The 14,527-nt window shown below is 40.8% G+C and overlaps 1 protein-coding gene across 1 annotated transcript in view; it reads left to right on the top strand.

Annotated features, from left to right (window-relative positions):
- Window positions 1-14,527, top strand: part of RNGTT (RNA guanylyltransferase and 5'-phosphatase) — a 172,788-nt gene that overhangs the window by 90,980 nt on the left and 67,281 nt on the right. Inside the window, exon 12 of the mRNA XM_054395501.1 lies at window positions 13,078-13,146. Coding sequence (XP_054251476.1) covers window positions 13,078-13,146 — 69 coding nt within the window. The remainder of the gene's footprint in view (window positions 1-13,077; window positions 13,147-14,527) is intronic.

Below are 14,527 nucleotides of genomic sequence, written 5' to 3'. Positions count from 1 at the left end.
ACTCAGCTGTGGTGACTAAGTGGGTCACTCCACTCATTAATTGAGGGGCAACTGCTTAATATTGTCCGTTGTGCCACTTCACAGCCTGTCACTTTCCAAACTGCCTCCTGGCAGCGCAGCTCCGCAGGGAAGCCATCAGCCTTCTCATCTTGGAATGATGTTTCAAGAGACGTGCGCTTAATTTGGATAAAATTAATAAAAGCACGAAGAAAATTGTAAGGATGGGGGTGAAATTTAGAGCAGTGTATTACAGGACATCCCTGCTAGCTCATTTTTCTTCTCGTGATTTTCCCCGTTTTTGCAAGAAACACCCCCAACAAACACCAAGCACAAAACACTGTGCAAAAGCAATGTTTTTCTTTAAAATCAAGAAATAAAATCTTATCATTTTTACTGTTACGGCCTTAGAGTGGCAAGTTTTAGTTTCAACTTCATAGCAAATAAAGCCCTTAAGTGCCATTGCATTGCAGAAGAATCAGATGTTTTTAAGCATCCAGAATGTAACGTTAAGTCTTCATTTTTGGGTTAAAACTACTGCGTCGGTGCCTGGTGGAATACATTAGTCCAGTTTGAATCAGCATTGTAACAACAATGAATGTATGAAGACTGCATATTCTTGAATATCCTTTTCGTGTCTGATTGAATTGTTGTATATACAAATTTGTCTTTGTTCATAAGTCGTAGTGGAAATGCTTAACGAAACATAATCCTTAATTATCTGATGTAATTAAAACAAGCCTGTCCACGTTCTTGACAACCAGAGACTAGATTATGTTGTAGCAGTTTACACAGGGGCTGGATAACAGATTAAACCTATTAAGTTTGTAATGATGGAAGATTGTTCAGAGAACAAATTAAGGTCTTCTTGGCCCAATTGCACTCAACTCAATGTAATGTTCTCCACCCTCTCATATCAGAAGAACTTTTGAATGTTTGCTCAAATCCAGAGTATTAAGGGGCTTCTAAACATAAGCAGGAAGAAACACGCTCAGCTGAGGACATCAGGCAACAGACTTTTCTGTGTGTCAGCCATCCATTCAGGAATGCTGCAGGTCATAGATCCTTTGTAAATAGGTCAAAGAATTTCCTAATGGCACCTATTAAACCTCCTCCAGGTCTAGCAGAACTCTGATCTTAGGCAAGTGTGCTCTGTCAGGTAGGAGAGCATGGGGAAGATGATGTGGGTAATAACCCAATCCCTAACAGAAAAAATTTAGGGTACCTTGCAGGTTGAAATAGAGAACTGGCAAGAGCAAAGTAAATGAATGGCTAAGCTGTGAGATTAATTGCTCTGTTTCTTCACCAGGACAAGTAAAACCAAAATACTGTTGCTGTTTGTCAGGGTCATTCCCTCACAGCCTCAAAGGATTTATGTTTTTCCTGTTTTGAAGCTATAGCAAAAGTCAATTAAAATTTCTTGAAGCAGCCCATTTCTCCCATTTGAAGCATTTGAAAATATTGTAGTTAATTGATGTCAATTTCTCGATTGCGCCTTCCAGAAGAGATTGACAGGAAGAAATGCTTGATGCTTATTTCGCATTCACGAATGCAGATGTGCTGTCACATTAAGCGTTAGCACACATAACACCCCTGGTATTCCTGGGTATTGTTTTGAATATATTAGGTACATGACCTTTGGAATTGTTCACTCAGAATAGCAAACTGGGGGGGGTGGGGTAGCTCAGTGGGACTTCTGCTGCAGCGTGCTATACATTTTCCTTAAATGTCTTTATCCAAATGATTAAGGATCATAGCATATAGCTAGTGGTAGAGGCATCTTTAGAGAGCACAGTTCATGAATTACCTGAAAAAACAAAAAGTGATTAAAAAAATCCCCAAAGCCATCAAACTTTATTCCTTGCCACCTCTGCAATATATTTGGTTGTTTACTATAGCATTTTTTCCCTTGTTGTCTAGGTTAATCTAGCTACTGTGGTTCTTCTACCTTCTCAATATCAGAAGCTGCTTCCCATCACAGGCTGCAGTAATTGCCAGCTCATCGTGTATCTGGAAATGCTTTTCTTTAAATCTTTTTTGAGGGGTAGTAGGAAAGATTTATGCAGCAGTGGGTTTCAGAAGTTGATCTATATGATTTGTCTTGCTGTAAATTCTCTATGAAAAAAAGCAGACTGTAACAGTCCCTTGTGAAACTGGCAGGAGTTCTAGTAGGAGTTGGGAAAACTCTGAGAGTCCAGCATATGGAATAACTTGGTTTGGGGTTTTTTGGTTTGTTTTTGTTTGTTTGATTTTGCTTGTGTTTTTTGTTTTTTTGTTTTTAAGAGGTGTCTCAATCTTGACATGAAGCAGGTTGCAGATAGAAGAGATGAGTCTCTTTTGCTTTCTTGCTTGTTTCCGATCACAGAAATATAAATGGGAGTTTCTATTGCCTTCCTGTTATGGAAAGAAAGGATAGACTCTGGGAAAGGCTTTCTGTAGAATTGCACTTCCAAAAGACAATTCATGAAGAGTGGTATCATTAGTTAGAATGCTAATGCCCAGGCACTAGGTTTGGGACCTTGTCAGTCATCAGCTGTGAAATTATATGGACAAATGGTTGAGGAAGAAAATGTACAATAGTTAAGTTTTTTTCACTTAAGATATTATTTGTGGGCTTTTACATTAGGATGTCAAAGAATCTGGGAGCCCTGCACATCGTGCTCTTAGCCAGAAAGAAGGACACTTGGGGCTGAAGTACAGACTGCAGGTGATGCTAGTGGTAGCCTGAATTCATAGCCTTTCATTTTCATCCACATAGTAAACAAGAAAGCCCTCAAATGAGAACAAATGTAAAACACATCCTAGAGGGCTGGTTGTAGCTATGAGGGCTATGAGGTAAATAAATGTTCCTTTCAGTGCCCCTGCTGAGTTTCTAACTAGTTTTAGACCAGGAGAGAGTGGATAGGTGCCGGAGCAAACCCAGGTAGCATTAGGTCACCTTTCTTCCTCTCTGTGCATGCACCTGTCTGTTGCCACTTCATGTTATTTCAGCCCTGCTGCTCCTGCTTTTATTAGTGCAGAGCTCATGGAGGTTCAGTGGAGGTGCCCAGGTGAGCTCTTATGGTAGCAGGGGATTTCCTGGTTTTCTGCAAGAGCTGTACACTGGGCTGTACGTGGGAGAGGTGACCCCTGGTAAAGTTGACCACCCACAAGGAGCTGTGAAATACTAGAAAGTGATCCTGCTGTTCAAAGATTTTTTTCTTGCTCTCGTCTGTAATTGTAACAAGTGGGAGACCAACAGTAAACATTTTCTTGTGGAGTATGAATTTCAGGCCCATTGTCTTCTAGTGATGTTTTGCTACATAGAATCACAGAATTAACCAGGTTGGAAAAGGCCTTCAAGATCATCAAGTCCACCCTATCACCCAACACCATCTAGTCAACTAAACCGAGGCACTAATTGCCTTATCCAGTCTTTTTTTAAACACTTCCAGGGACAGTGACTCTGCCACCTCCCCAGGGAGCCCATTCAAATGGCCAATCACTCTTTCTGTGAAGAATTTCTTCCTAACATCTAGCCTAAAATCCCCCTTTAGTTAGTACCATATGTACCTGAATGCCATGAGGGATGCCTTAAAGGGTAAACCAGTATATTCTCTACAGGAATGCTGGCTAAAGATGATGAAGGTTTATAGCAAGGAAGCTCTGCATGTTCTTCTTGCAAAAGAATTTTTATGGTTATTGGTCAATCTGTGAAGCTAAATCCCACATTTCTAAGCATGCCTTTGGTCAAGCTTTCAGGTGAGCAAAGCCAGCCTTTTGTATGTTCACTATTTTGGGTCTACAAATTTCCTGTGTTTCTGAGCTGGATTCTAGTCTAGTGTGTTTAAAATTACCAGGGCAGCTCCCTTGTGGAATTCTTCAAACGTTCTTCAGTGACCAGTTGTATCCATTGTGCTTTTGTTGTGGCTGTTGGCTATTGCTGCACCTAACAGATGGCACTCGCTTCAACTGACAAGCTGTGGGATAGCCAAGCATTACTAATAAAACCTATCTCATGTTAAACTTGACCTGACATTAATCAAGTTTTGAATGCTACAAATGATTCATGGACAATAATTAGTCTCCTGATCATATTAGTGAACATCAGTCTCACATTGCTGCCATTATCTGCTTTCATTCTTATAGGGAACAAATCCATTGCAGTAATTAGTTGTTTTTAATATCTTTTGAGCCAAAATGTTCTGTATGATTAACTTGGCAAAGGGGTTATATTTACTCTTTCAATATGATTGGTTTCAGAGCTTCTAGTCAATTAACAAACTGAAAGGCTTTTCATAAAATAATATTTTATAAAAACCTATGTATTTTGAAAATTTTTTATCAGCTGAGAAAATTCCCACGTGCCTTCTCGCAGTCATTTGGTACAATCTTCATCACAGGGCAATTCAGCTGTTCCCACAGATCACACAGTTCAAAATAGCTGTGAGTTTGTTAAAACAGATGAACCTTTGGGGTTTACTTGGCCTCTTCTTGTTTAGCACTGAGTTGTTGTTTAATATCCAGTGCTTTCAACATGTATGTATTCATAGAGAGACAGCAATGTCTGCAGCTTTTCTATGCTTCTGTCTTGTATTAGCATCTTGAGTGGATGGCTGTGTGGAAGTTAGGGTTTGAACTTTCAGCATACATTTTTTAAAAAGAATTTTCCTCCAGTTTGAAATATATGCTCATTTTACAGCCCAAGAGCATCAGATGTCTTTTAAAGTAGTAAGTGAGCAGCAGGTAAAGTAATAAAGGGCAATGAGGCTGGTGAAAGGGCCTGGAGCGCATGGCCTGTGAGGAGCATCTGAGGGAGCTGGAGTTGTTCAGCTTGGAAAAGAGGAGGCTGAGGGGAGACCTCATCATCTCTACAACAACCTGAAGGGAGGCTGGATCGAGAAGGGGGCAGCCTCTTCTTGGTGTCAAGCAACAAGACCAGAGGAAATGGTTACAAGCTGTGCCAGGGGAGGCTTAAGCTGGGTGTTAGAAAATATTTCTTCACTTAAAAGATTCTCAGACATTGGAATTGCCTGCTTAGGGCAGTGGTGGAGTCTAAAACTACCTGAAGGGAGGTTGTAGCCAGGTGGGGGTCAGTCTCTTCAGTCTCAAGTTGTGCCAGGGAGGTATAGGCTGGATGTTAGGAGGAAATTCTTCACAGAGAGAGTGATGTGTCATTGGAATGGGCTGCCCATGGAGGTGGTGGAGTCGCTGTCCCTGGAGATATTCAAGAAAAGACTGCATGGGGCACTTAGTCTAGTTGATTGGGTAGGACTGGGTGATGGGTTGGACTGGATGACCTTGGAGGTCTCCTCCAACCTGGTCGATTCTAAGGAGTGTGGAATTGGCATTTAGGGACATGGTTTAGTGTTGACCGTTTAATACCGGGTTGAAAGTTGGATTGGAAGATTTGGAGGTCTTTTACAACCAGATACATTCTGTGATTCTTTATATTCTTTATATTCCTTCCGCAGCTGGGGCAGAGTAGATAATTTCACTGCTTTACTGAAAATGCAGCAGTCATTTTTCAATATGTATTAGGTTTTAATTAGCATTCTTTAAATAATTGCTTCTTAGGGAGTTCAGTTTTTAATTTCTTTTACACAGGTTTTGATCCTACTCTTCCTTAATGCGTATTTAGACCATTAGCATGGCCCAGGAAATAGTTTGTAACTTCATGATTTTTTTAGTATATTAGCTTAGGAATATTTAGTATAAGCTGTGGGTTTCTGACTGTACTTTCAGTTACCATACTGCATTTCCTTTCTTGCCTTTTTGTTGCTGGTTTCCCAGCAAAGAATAATTCAAAATTTTTAAGACCAAATATAGCCAAATACAATGAATAATTGAGAATGCATAATAGAATTGGACTTTAATCTGATGTAAAGATACACATCAACTGATACTGTTTCTACCTCATTTATTTGACATAAGGTAGCAGCATATCATGTTTTGATTAGGAAATGAGAGTAATGCAAAGGAAACCAGGTCATGTTAAAGGCTGGAGCACCTCTGCTGCAAAGACAGGATGAGGGACCTGGAGTTGTTCAGCCTAGAAAAGAGGAGGCTCTGGGGATGTCTAATAGTGGCCTTCCAGTATCTGAAGGGGGCCTACAGGAAGGATGGAGAGAGTCTGTTTACAAAGGCCTGCAGTGACAGGACGAGGGGCAATGGCTTCAAACTAGAGAAGAGCAGATTTAGATTGGATGTTAGGAACAAGTTCCTTACTATGAGGGATGTGGAACTCCGGAACAGGTTGCCCAGGGAGGTGACTGGGGCCCCGTCCCTGGAGATATTCAAAGTAAGGTTCGACAGGGCTCTGGGCAACCTGATCTAGTTGAGGATGCTCCTGCTTGCTGCAGAGGGGGTTGGACTAGATGACCTTTGGAGGCCGCTTCCATCCCAGACTGTTCTGCGATTCTGTGATTTTTATAGCTGAGTTGGAGAAAACCATGAAGTCATATAAATGAGAGAAGGATCACTTGATTTTCTGTGAGAGAAATACATGCTAATGTTGAAATATTACAGCTTTTGGCATCACAAGGTGCAAGCAGAAATGCACACTTGTATGGCCATATTTTAAGTCACACGCCTGAGACCATGGAGCGTGATTTTAGGGCCTTCACAGTAATTTGGAAAGAGCCACTTTGAGTCAGGCAGCCTGTTGTGATGAGTTACTGGATGGTGAAATACTCTGGCAAGTGTTCACGTATCCAGAGGTCTCCTTGAAAGCAGACTCCACTGGCAGAGAAGAGGGAGAGCAGTTTTTTCTTGCTGATACAGCTCTTCTGGAATATTCCATCTAGTCTAGCTGGGATGGTTTCAGTTGATGACAGCAATGGTTACTGTGACTTTAGAGGATAAATTCTTGAAATATTTGACGATTTACAGCTGCATCACAGAATCACAGATTGTTAAGGGCTGGAAGGGACCTCGAAAGATCATCCAGTCCAACCTCCCTGCCAGAGCAGGATCACCTTTACCAAATCACACAGGAATGCATCCAGGCAGGTCTTGAATATATCCTTCCTTGTGAAATGTTTGAAATGTGAAGTTTGTTTCTTTATCCAAAAAGCCCCTAAGAGATATCTTGATCAGTGTCTAAATAGAGGAACAAGGAAGGAAAATGGATAGAAAAAAAAAAAATGCTGAGAAATCGTAGAATCAACCAGGTTGGAAGAGGCCTCCAAGATCATCTAGTCCCACCGATCACCCAGCCCTATCCAATCAACTAGACCATGGCACTAAGTGCCTCATCCAGGCTTTTCTTGAACATCTCCAGGGACGGCGACTCCACCACCTCCCTGGGCAGCACATTCCAATGGGCAATCACTCTCTCTGTGATGGGCCTTAATTTTTAATTGTACATGGAAAACTTTGTGAGACAAACTTCATGAAGAATGTGGTTCTCCATCACAGTGTGCTGGAACTTGAGACTGCACAGTTTTCAAAAAAATTTCCTGGCACTTGAGTATGTTGCTGGAAGAAGAACTTAAATATGCATGAGAGGAGAGGGTTTCATCCTCATAGGTATCTGAAAGTTAGTTTGAAATGGTGATCCGGGCTATGTCTGGGTTTGAGCAGAGAGGGGAGCAGTGGAATTGCCAGAAGTATGTCTTTGATCTTCTCCTGTCTCCCCCCAGACTGTTACTGTACACAAGATTTGTTTATGTCAGCTATTTTACTTCAAATGCTAATCCTAGGTGAGGTGGGTGGTATCTCAAGTATGAAAAAGATAAAAAAACTGAGTGGATTCTCTTTGAAGATTTTTTTTTCTTTCCCATTTTTCAGAAGTTGTGTGCTCCCTTTAATTCCCCAAACTGTGGATTCTCCAGAATCACTGAAGACGGTTCTCAAAGTTTTACAATATATTTGTAGTAATTTCAGTCAATGAACCACAACAAAAACTTTTCTTAACACTTTATCTTGGGTTCCATTTCTCTTAAAATGTGAATTAATCAGCTTTTATTTGTGAAAAGTTTGAGATTTTGAACATTATTTTTAAATATTGTATGAAATCTTTTCCCCCTAGTATATTGTTACTCACATGCTATTTGATTCTTTTTGGCTTTGAGACTGAAAGCAGCTGTTTAATTCTTGATACCTTCTCTGCTTTTAGAAACAAAACAAACCAAGAAAGAAATTATGCTGCAGGACAGGGGAAAATAGAAAGATTCTGGGGAGAAGGAAGGAGCAGAGGCTACAACTTTAGCTTAGAGGGAACAGCTTCCCATGCCTGACTTGAACCTGCATTTGATAATATTTCCAAGCATTGCTTGTTAGTTGTGTATTATCTGGAAGGAAGCTTATACCGCCCCAAACAGCAGGTTCAATTCTTTCCCAGGAGGCCTCCTTTTAAAAATGTAATGTTTAAAAGCTGCAGTTTGCAATGTTAGTACTTGGGACGATGACTCTATCATTACCTGTTACTGATTTATTTACTTAGGGAAACAGGATAGGATGAATCTGAGCCAGAGTAGTTTTGCATCATTTTGACTTAACTGAGCTTAATGGAGAAGTCATTCTGTAGGATTTCTGATGTCATTCAAACCCAGGACTTTTGAAGATGTTATGTAGTAGGTTATTTATTTTTCTTCTACCCATAGCAAAGGAGGTCCAGAGTGCAGTTCTGATTTTCAAGCAAAATGATTTTCTGAAGCAGGGGTTTCATTTTCTTTTTTTTTTAGTGCGTTCATCTGTTTTAGATTTTGTTCTTGCTCTTGTTGTTTGGTTTTAAATTTAAATCCAGGGAGATTACCCATTAGAAAGGCTTGTTTTGTTACACAGAGCTTCAGCTGGGTTTGTGATGCATAGATCTTTCTTCAAAGACTTCTGTATGTAGTAACAGAGATTAATATTTTGTATCTTGTGAGTTAGCAAAATTATGATAATTTCGTTGAATGTTGCTAAACTGTTGTACATTTTAAGGTATTTGTACCTCTAACTTTGGGTGTAAAATTCTTTCTGGGATATTTTAAATACATCAGCAAACAGTGTTGAAGTAAATAACTTTTATATTACACAGAAGCACAGAATGTTAGGGGTTGGAATGGATCTCGAAAGATCATCTAGTCCAACTCCCCTGCCAGAGCAGGATCACCTAGAGTAGGTCACACAGGAACACATCAGGTGGGTTTTGAATGCCTCCAGAGAAGCAGACTCTAAAACCTCTCTGGGAAGCCTCTTCCAGTGCTCTGTCACCTTCACAGTCAAAAAGTTTTTCCTTATGTTCATGTGGAACCTCATGTGCTCAGGTTGCACCCATTGCCCCTTGTCCTGTCATTGAACATCACTGAGAAGAGCCTGGCGCGATCCTACCAACACTCACCCTGCATGTATTTATAAACAATGAGGAACAGGAAGATGTTCAGTCCTTTGAAGATCGTTCTGAAAAAGTGCTTGGGGACTCGAGCAGGCAGAGTTGCTGTATCATGACTTGAAAGGAAGGAAGGGATGCCATTCAGAGGGACCTTGATAGACTGGAGAGGTGGGCCCAAGCCAACCTCATGAAGTTCAACAAGACAAGGTCCTGCATCTGGGTCAGGGAAATCCCAAGCACAATATAGGCTGGGCAGTGACTGGCTTGAGAGCAGTGCTGAAGAAAAGGACTTGGGGATGCTGGTAGGTGAGAAGCTCAATATGAGCTGTCAGTGTGCACTTGCAGCCCAGAATGCCAACCAGGGCCTGGGCTGCCTCAAGTGTGGCCAGCAGGTTGAAGGAGGTGATTTTCCCCCTCTACTCCACTCTGGTGAGATCCCACCTGGAGTACTGCATCCAGTTCTGGAGCCCCTGTGACAAGAAAGATAGCCCTTCTTAAAAGAAAGATACGGACATGCTGGAACATGTCCAGAGAAGGGCCACAAGGATGATCAGAGGGCTGGAGCTCCTCTCCTGTGGAGACAGACTGAGAGAGTTGGGGCTGTTCAGTCTGGAGAGGAGAAGGCTCAGAGGAGACCTTCTTGTGGCCTTTCATTATCTTAAGGGGGCCTACAGGAAATCTGGTGAGGGACTTTTTAACGTGTTAGGTAATGATAGGACTAGAGGGAATGGAGCAAAACAACTACCTGAAGAGGGGATCTGATCAATGTCTATAAATATCTGAGGGGTGGGTGTCAAGCAGAGGGGGCCAATCTCTTTTCAGTAGTGCACAGTGATAAGACAAGGAACAATGGATACAAACTTGAATATAGAAGGTGTCACCTCAAGATGCGGAGAAACTTCTTTACAGTGAGGGTGATGGAGCACTAGAACAGGCTGCCCAGGGGGGTTGTGGAGTCTGCATGCATTCCTGTGTGGACTACCCTAGGTGATCCTGCTCTGGCAGGGGGACTGGACTCAATAATCTCTGGATCTCCCTTCCAACCTCTCACATTCTGTGATTCTGGGAAACAGTAAACCACAGTATAAGGATAGGCTTTATTGTAACTTTAATGGGGGAGCAGGAAGGAGTGAACAAAGGGGTTCACAGGTAGAAAAAGATGCCGCGAGGCTACAAGGAATAGCCTGCCAGAAGAATTGGCTCACATGCATCATTTACTCATCTTTTATAGAATGTCATTGAGATGCATTGCATTTTGTCTGAGCCCTGGCAGTCATCCTAGTCAAGCAGGTGTGCCATTTATCATGGTGCCGATTGAAAAGGGCTGTACTGTTCAACTTAATTAGAAATTTTAGCATGTGGGAAAAGTTGGACATCATTTTTTAAAAAGATGAACTATCTGATCTGCATTTTAAATTCATAAAGCTAAAAACATAGCAATAATTTTTTAGTGTCAAAATGGCTTGCTTATATGTTAAACCTATATTTTCTCCGATATTCAATGTGTATATATTCTGCTGTTTCAATTCCTTGCTTTCCACTTCCCTCTCTGACCCCTTTGCCCCAGTCACTAATAATTTCTAGTAAAAATTCCTTTCTGGAGTGTTACCAAATACTGGTAACTAATCCAATGAGAATGAAAACAGCGTAACTGTTATTCAACTGTGAATAATACAAAGAGGTTTAGTTACCTGTTGAAGCTTACGCTAGTTTCAAAATCCTGTTTTCTTTGGTATCTAATTGGCACTTAGTGAGAACATTGTGGACCACCAAACTGAGAATGAATCACAGAATCACAGAAACATTCAGGTTGGAAAAGAACCTCAGGATCACCAAGTCCAACCCAGAACCCTACTCTGCAAGGGTCACCTCACCCCTAAACCATATCCCTGAGCACCACATCCAAACAACCTCTGAACACATCCAGGGTTGGTGACTCAACCACCTCCCTGGGCAGCACATTCCAATGCCTGACCACTCTTGTTGTGAGAATTTTTTCCTAAAGCCCAGGCTAAACCTACCCATTCGTAGCTCGAGGCCATTTCCTCTTGTTCTGTCACTAATTACCTGTGAGAAGTAACCAGCAGCAGCCTCTCTACAACATCCTTTCAGGTAGTTGTAGAGAGCAATGAGGTCTCCCAACAGACTCCTCTTTTTCAAACTAAACAGCCCCAGGTGCCTCAGTCACTCTTCACAAGATTTATTCTCCAGGCCTTCCCCAGCTTTGTCACCCTCCTCTGCACTCTCTCCAGCACCTCAACATCTCTCTTCTATTGAGGTGACCCAAACTGGACACAATACTTGAGGTGCGGCCTCACCAGAACTCAGTACAAGGGGACACAGTCAGTTCAAGTCTGAAACTGGGTGTCAGATTGATGAGAGGGATTACCTTGCATTTTATAATTCTGAGTTTTGTATTTGCTGTGTTTTATGACCGTACAGTTTCTTAGATGTCAAAGTTTGGGTTTTGTGATTTTGTTTTCAGATGTTACTAAAAGCGTCTGCAACTTCAGGACAGCTTCATCTCTACAGCAAAACATAAATTGAAGTGAATAATGGGGTATTTCAGTAATTCTCCTAATTTTTGCTATTACTTGTCAAGTGTAGTTCTCATTGGTTAGTTGCTTTTCCTTAGGCAAGTCATAATTTAACGTGGAAGTACATCATCAATACTCATAACTGTTAACTAGCTGATTTCATTAGTTTGTTTAGTTAGTTAGGTGATTTTTTGCTGGTAAATGCATCGTTATGGATGGATTCACCTACATATGGAATTCGCAGTCTTTGAATATGTAAAACAGAATATTCAAGCTTCAGATTAATTCAGGCAGTTGTTCTGCAGTAGCACAGCTGTTTTAATGGATCATGCCCCAGTTAGGTACTCTGCCAAATATGAAGTGAATCCAGAGGAAGGCCATGAAAACAATCAGAGGACTGGAGTACCTCCTCTACGGGGCAGGCTGCGAGAGCTGAGGCTATTCAGCCTGGAGAAAAGGTGGCTCTGGGGAGACCTTATAGCAGCCTTCCAGTACCTGAAGGGGGCCTACAAGAAAGCCAGGAAGGGACTTTTTAGAAGGGCTTGTAGTGATAGAACAAGAGGGTATGGACTGAAGTGAAAGAGGGAAGATTTAGACTAGGTATTAGGAAGAAATTCTTCACAGTAAGGGTGGTGAGACACTGAAACAGGTTGCCCTTGGAGGTTGTGGATGCCCCCTCCCTGGAGCTGTCCAAGGCCAGGTTGGACGAGGCTTTGAGCAATGTGGTCTAGTGGCCATGGCAGAGGGGTTGGAACTAGATGATCTTTAATGTCCCGTTCAACCCCAAACCATTCTATGAATCTATGAATTTTGAATGATACCCTGAAATACTTTTTCAGTACCTATTTTCAATACAAAGTGAATTGCATTTGTGTGTTTAAGTAGCAAATGTGTTTTTAATTGTGCCACAGATGACTGGTGTCCGGTATCAGAGCTGATTTCTCATCTTTCAGTTTATAGGATTGTCTTGGTCTCCCCATATTTCTTTTTGGACAAAAGCCTTTTCCTTGAATAAAACTGTAGGGACTCACCTCCCTGAGTGGCCTTGAGTGTTCTTTGTAAAAACTTCTAATCTGTTGAAGCTTTCTGTGCTGACGTTTCCCAGACTCTAATGTTAAACCGTAAACAAGCAGTTTACTGGCAGGTGATTTGCAGTGGTAGTGCATAATTTGCTGTGATGTGCAATCTTCTAAGTTGAATGTTTCTTTATGGAAAAAAAGGATTTATTTTCCTTTTGTTCTACAGCTCCTGGAAGGAAGCTTTGCTAGAGAAGTTAGCCATGAAGTGGATGGACTCATATTTCAGCCCACTGGAGTAAGTAGCATGAAAGTGGATTTTGCTCCCTTCACACTCAAATTCTCACCCTCCTTTCCAACTCATCCTTCCATCTGCTACCTGATCTTTGTTTTGGTCAGAATTACTTTTCAGTGTTTGTTTTGACTATTAAATTCAACTGGTTGCAATCTAATTTGCAGTATGTGTGAATTCAGATTAATTCATGCAGGCAATTTCAGGAATCAGCTCATGGGGTTTTCTGTGTGTGTACTGTAACGTGCTGCTAAATAAGAGAGGATTTTTTCTTACTCTTACTCTGAGTCTTTCAACTGTTAATTTAAGCTTCCAGATAATTTTACTTTCTCAACGATGTTCAGACGTTTAAGATTTGTGATTCAAGTTGTTTCAGCGCGATTAAAGCGTGATATATTCTTGAGCCGTGTCTGCCAGTATAAAGGGATATCACTGGGCTGAGGAAAATCACAAGAACAGACAACCAGAAAAAAATAGTGTAAATGGTTCTTCAGCAAGAAGAGTGGCTTTAAATGAAGTCAGTAGCATCCATCCTGCTAGTGCTCCTGTTGACTGCAGTTTGTACTGTATATTGGCATACATAGTGACTGTAACATCATCCACGTTGGCTTTTTCTTAGCTTGTAAAACAAGAAGTTGTTTCTGATTACTTGAAATTTGACAGATTTTTCTACCCTTGCAGTTACTCAGAGAAAACGTTCATATTTATTTTCCAGATATAACAGTTTTTTCTGGTCTTCTTCCTGTATTGTAGACCTTAGCAAGCATGATGACACATGCATCTGAAAATAAGATTAACTTCTCTTCTGTGTTACAAACTGTACATCAGCTAACCACAAACTAGCTGAGCAATTAAACCACATACTTTTAAAAAACGTACATAGATATTTCCAATGCACAGCAAAACTACTAGGGTAAAGAAAATTAATATTTTCATAAGAAGTCCTGATTATGTCTTAGAATATTGTTAAAATCTAAAGCAATTGTAAAGCCTTCTCAGAGCTACTTTCATGAATGTTAGAGGTTACATATAAATTTGAAATTACCTTCCCTAGTTGAAATGAAGTTACTGAATAATGTGTCTCTCTGCTGTTGTTACAGGAAATTAATATCTGGTGTGTTTTGTGGTTCTAGAAGTTGTGTTTTCTAATTTAGCATACTGAGAAATTTATAACCCAACAAAAACCTTAATTTTGCATAAATGCTTATGAAGGTTTTTCATTTTAAAATAGGGGATATATTTGTTCAGTCTATTTTAATGTTCAAATTTCAGTATTATTGCAGGATTTGTGGAATGTAAGTTTGTTCCATGCTTGATCCATGTTTCCTGGATCAAGCACTGTGCAATTTTCTCAATGGCTTTTGTAATTGAGAAAACATAAATAATA

The sequence above is a fragment of the Indicator indicator genome, chromosome 2, assembly GCF_027791375.1.
Source record: "Indicator indicator isolate 239-I01 chromosome 2, UM_Iind_1.1, whole genome shotgun sequence".
Classification (NCBI taxonomy): Eukaryota; Metazoa; Chordata; class Aves; order Piciformes; family Indicatoridae; genus Indicator; species Indicator indicator.
This window is presented reverse-complemented; position numbering and strand designations above follow the sequence as displayed.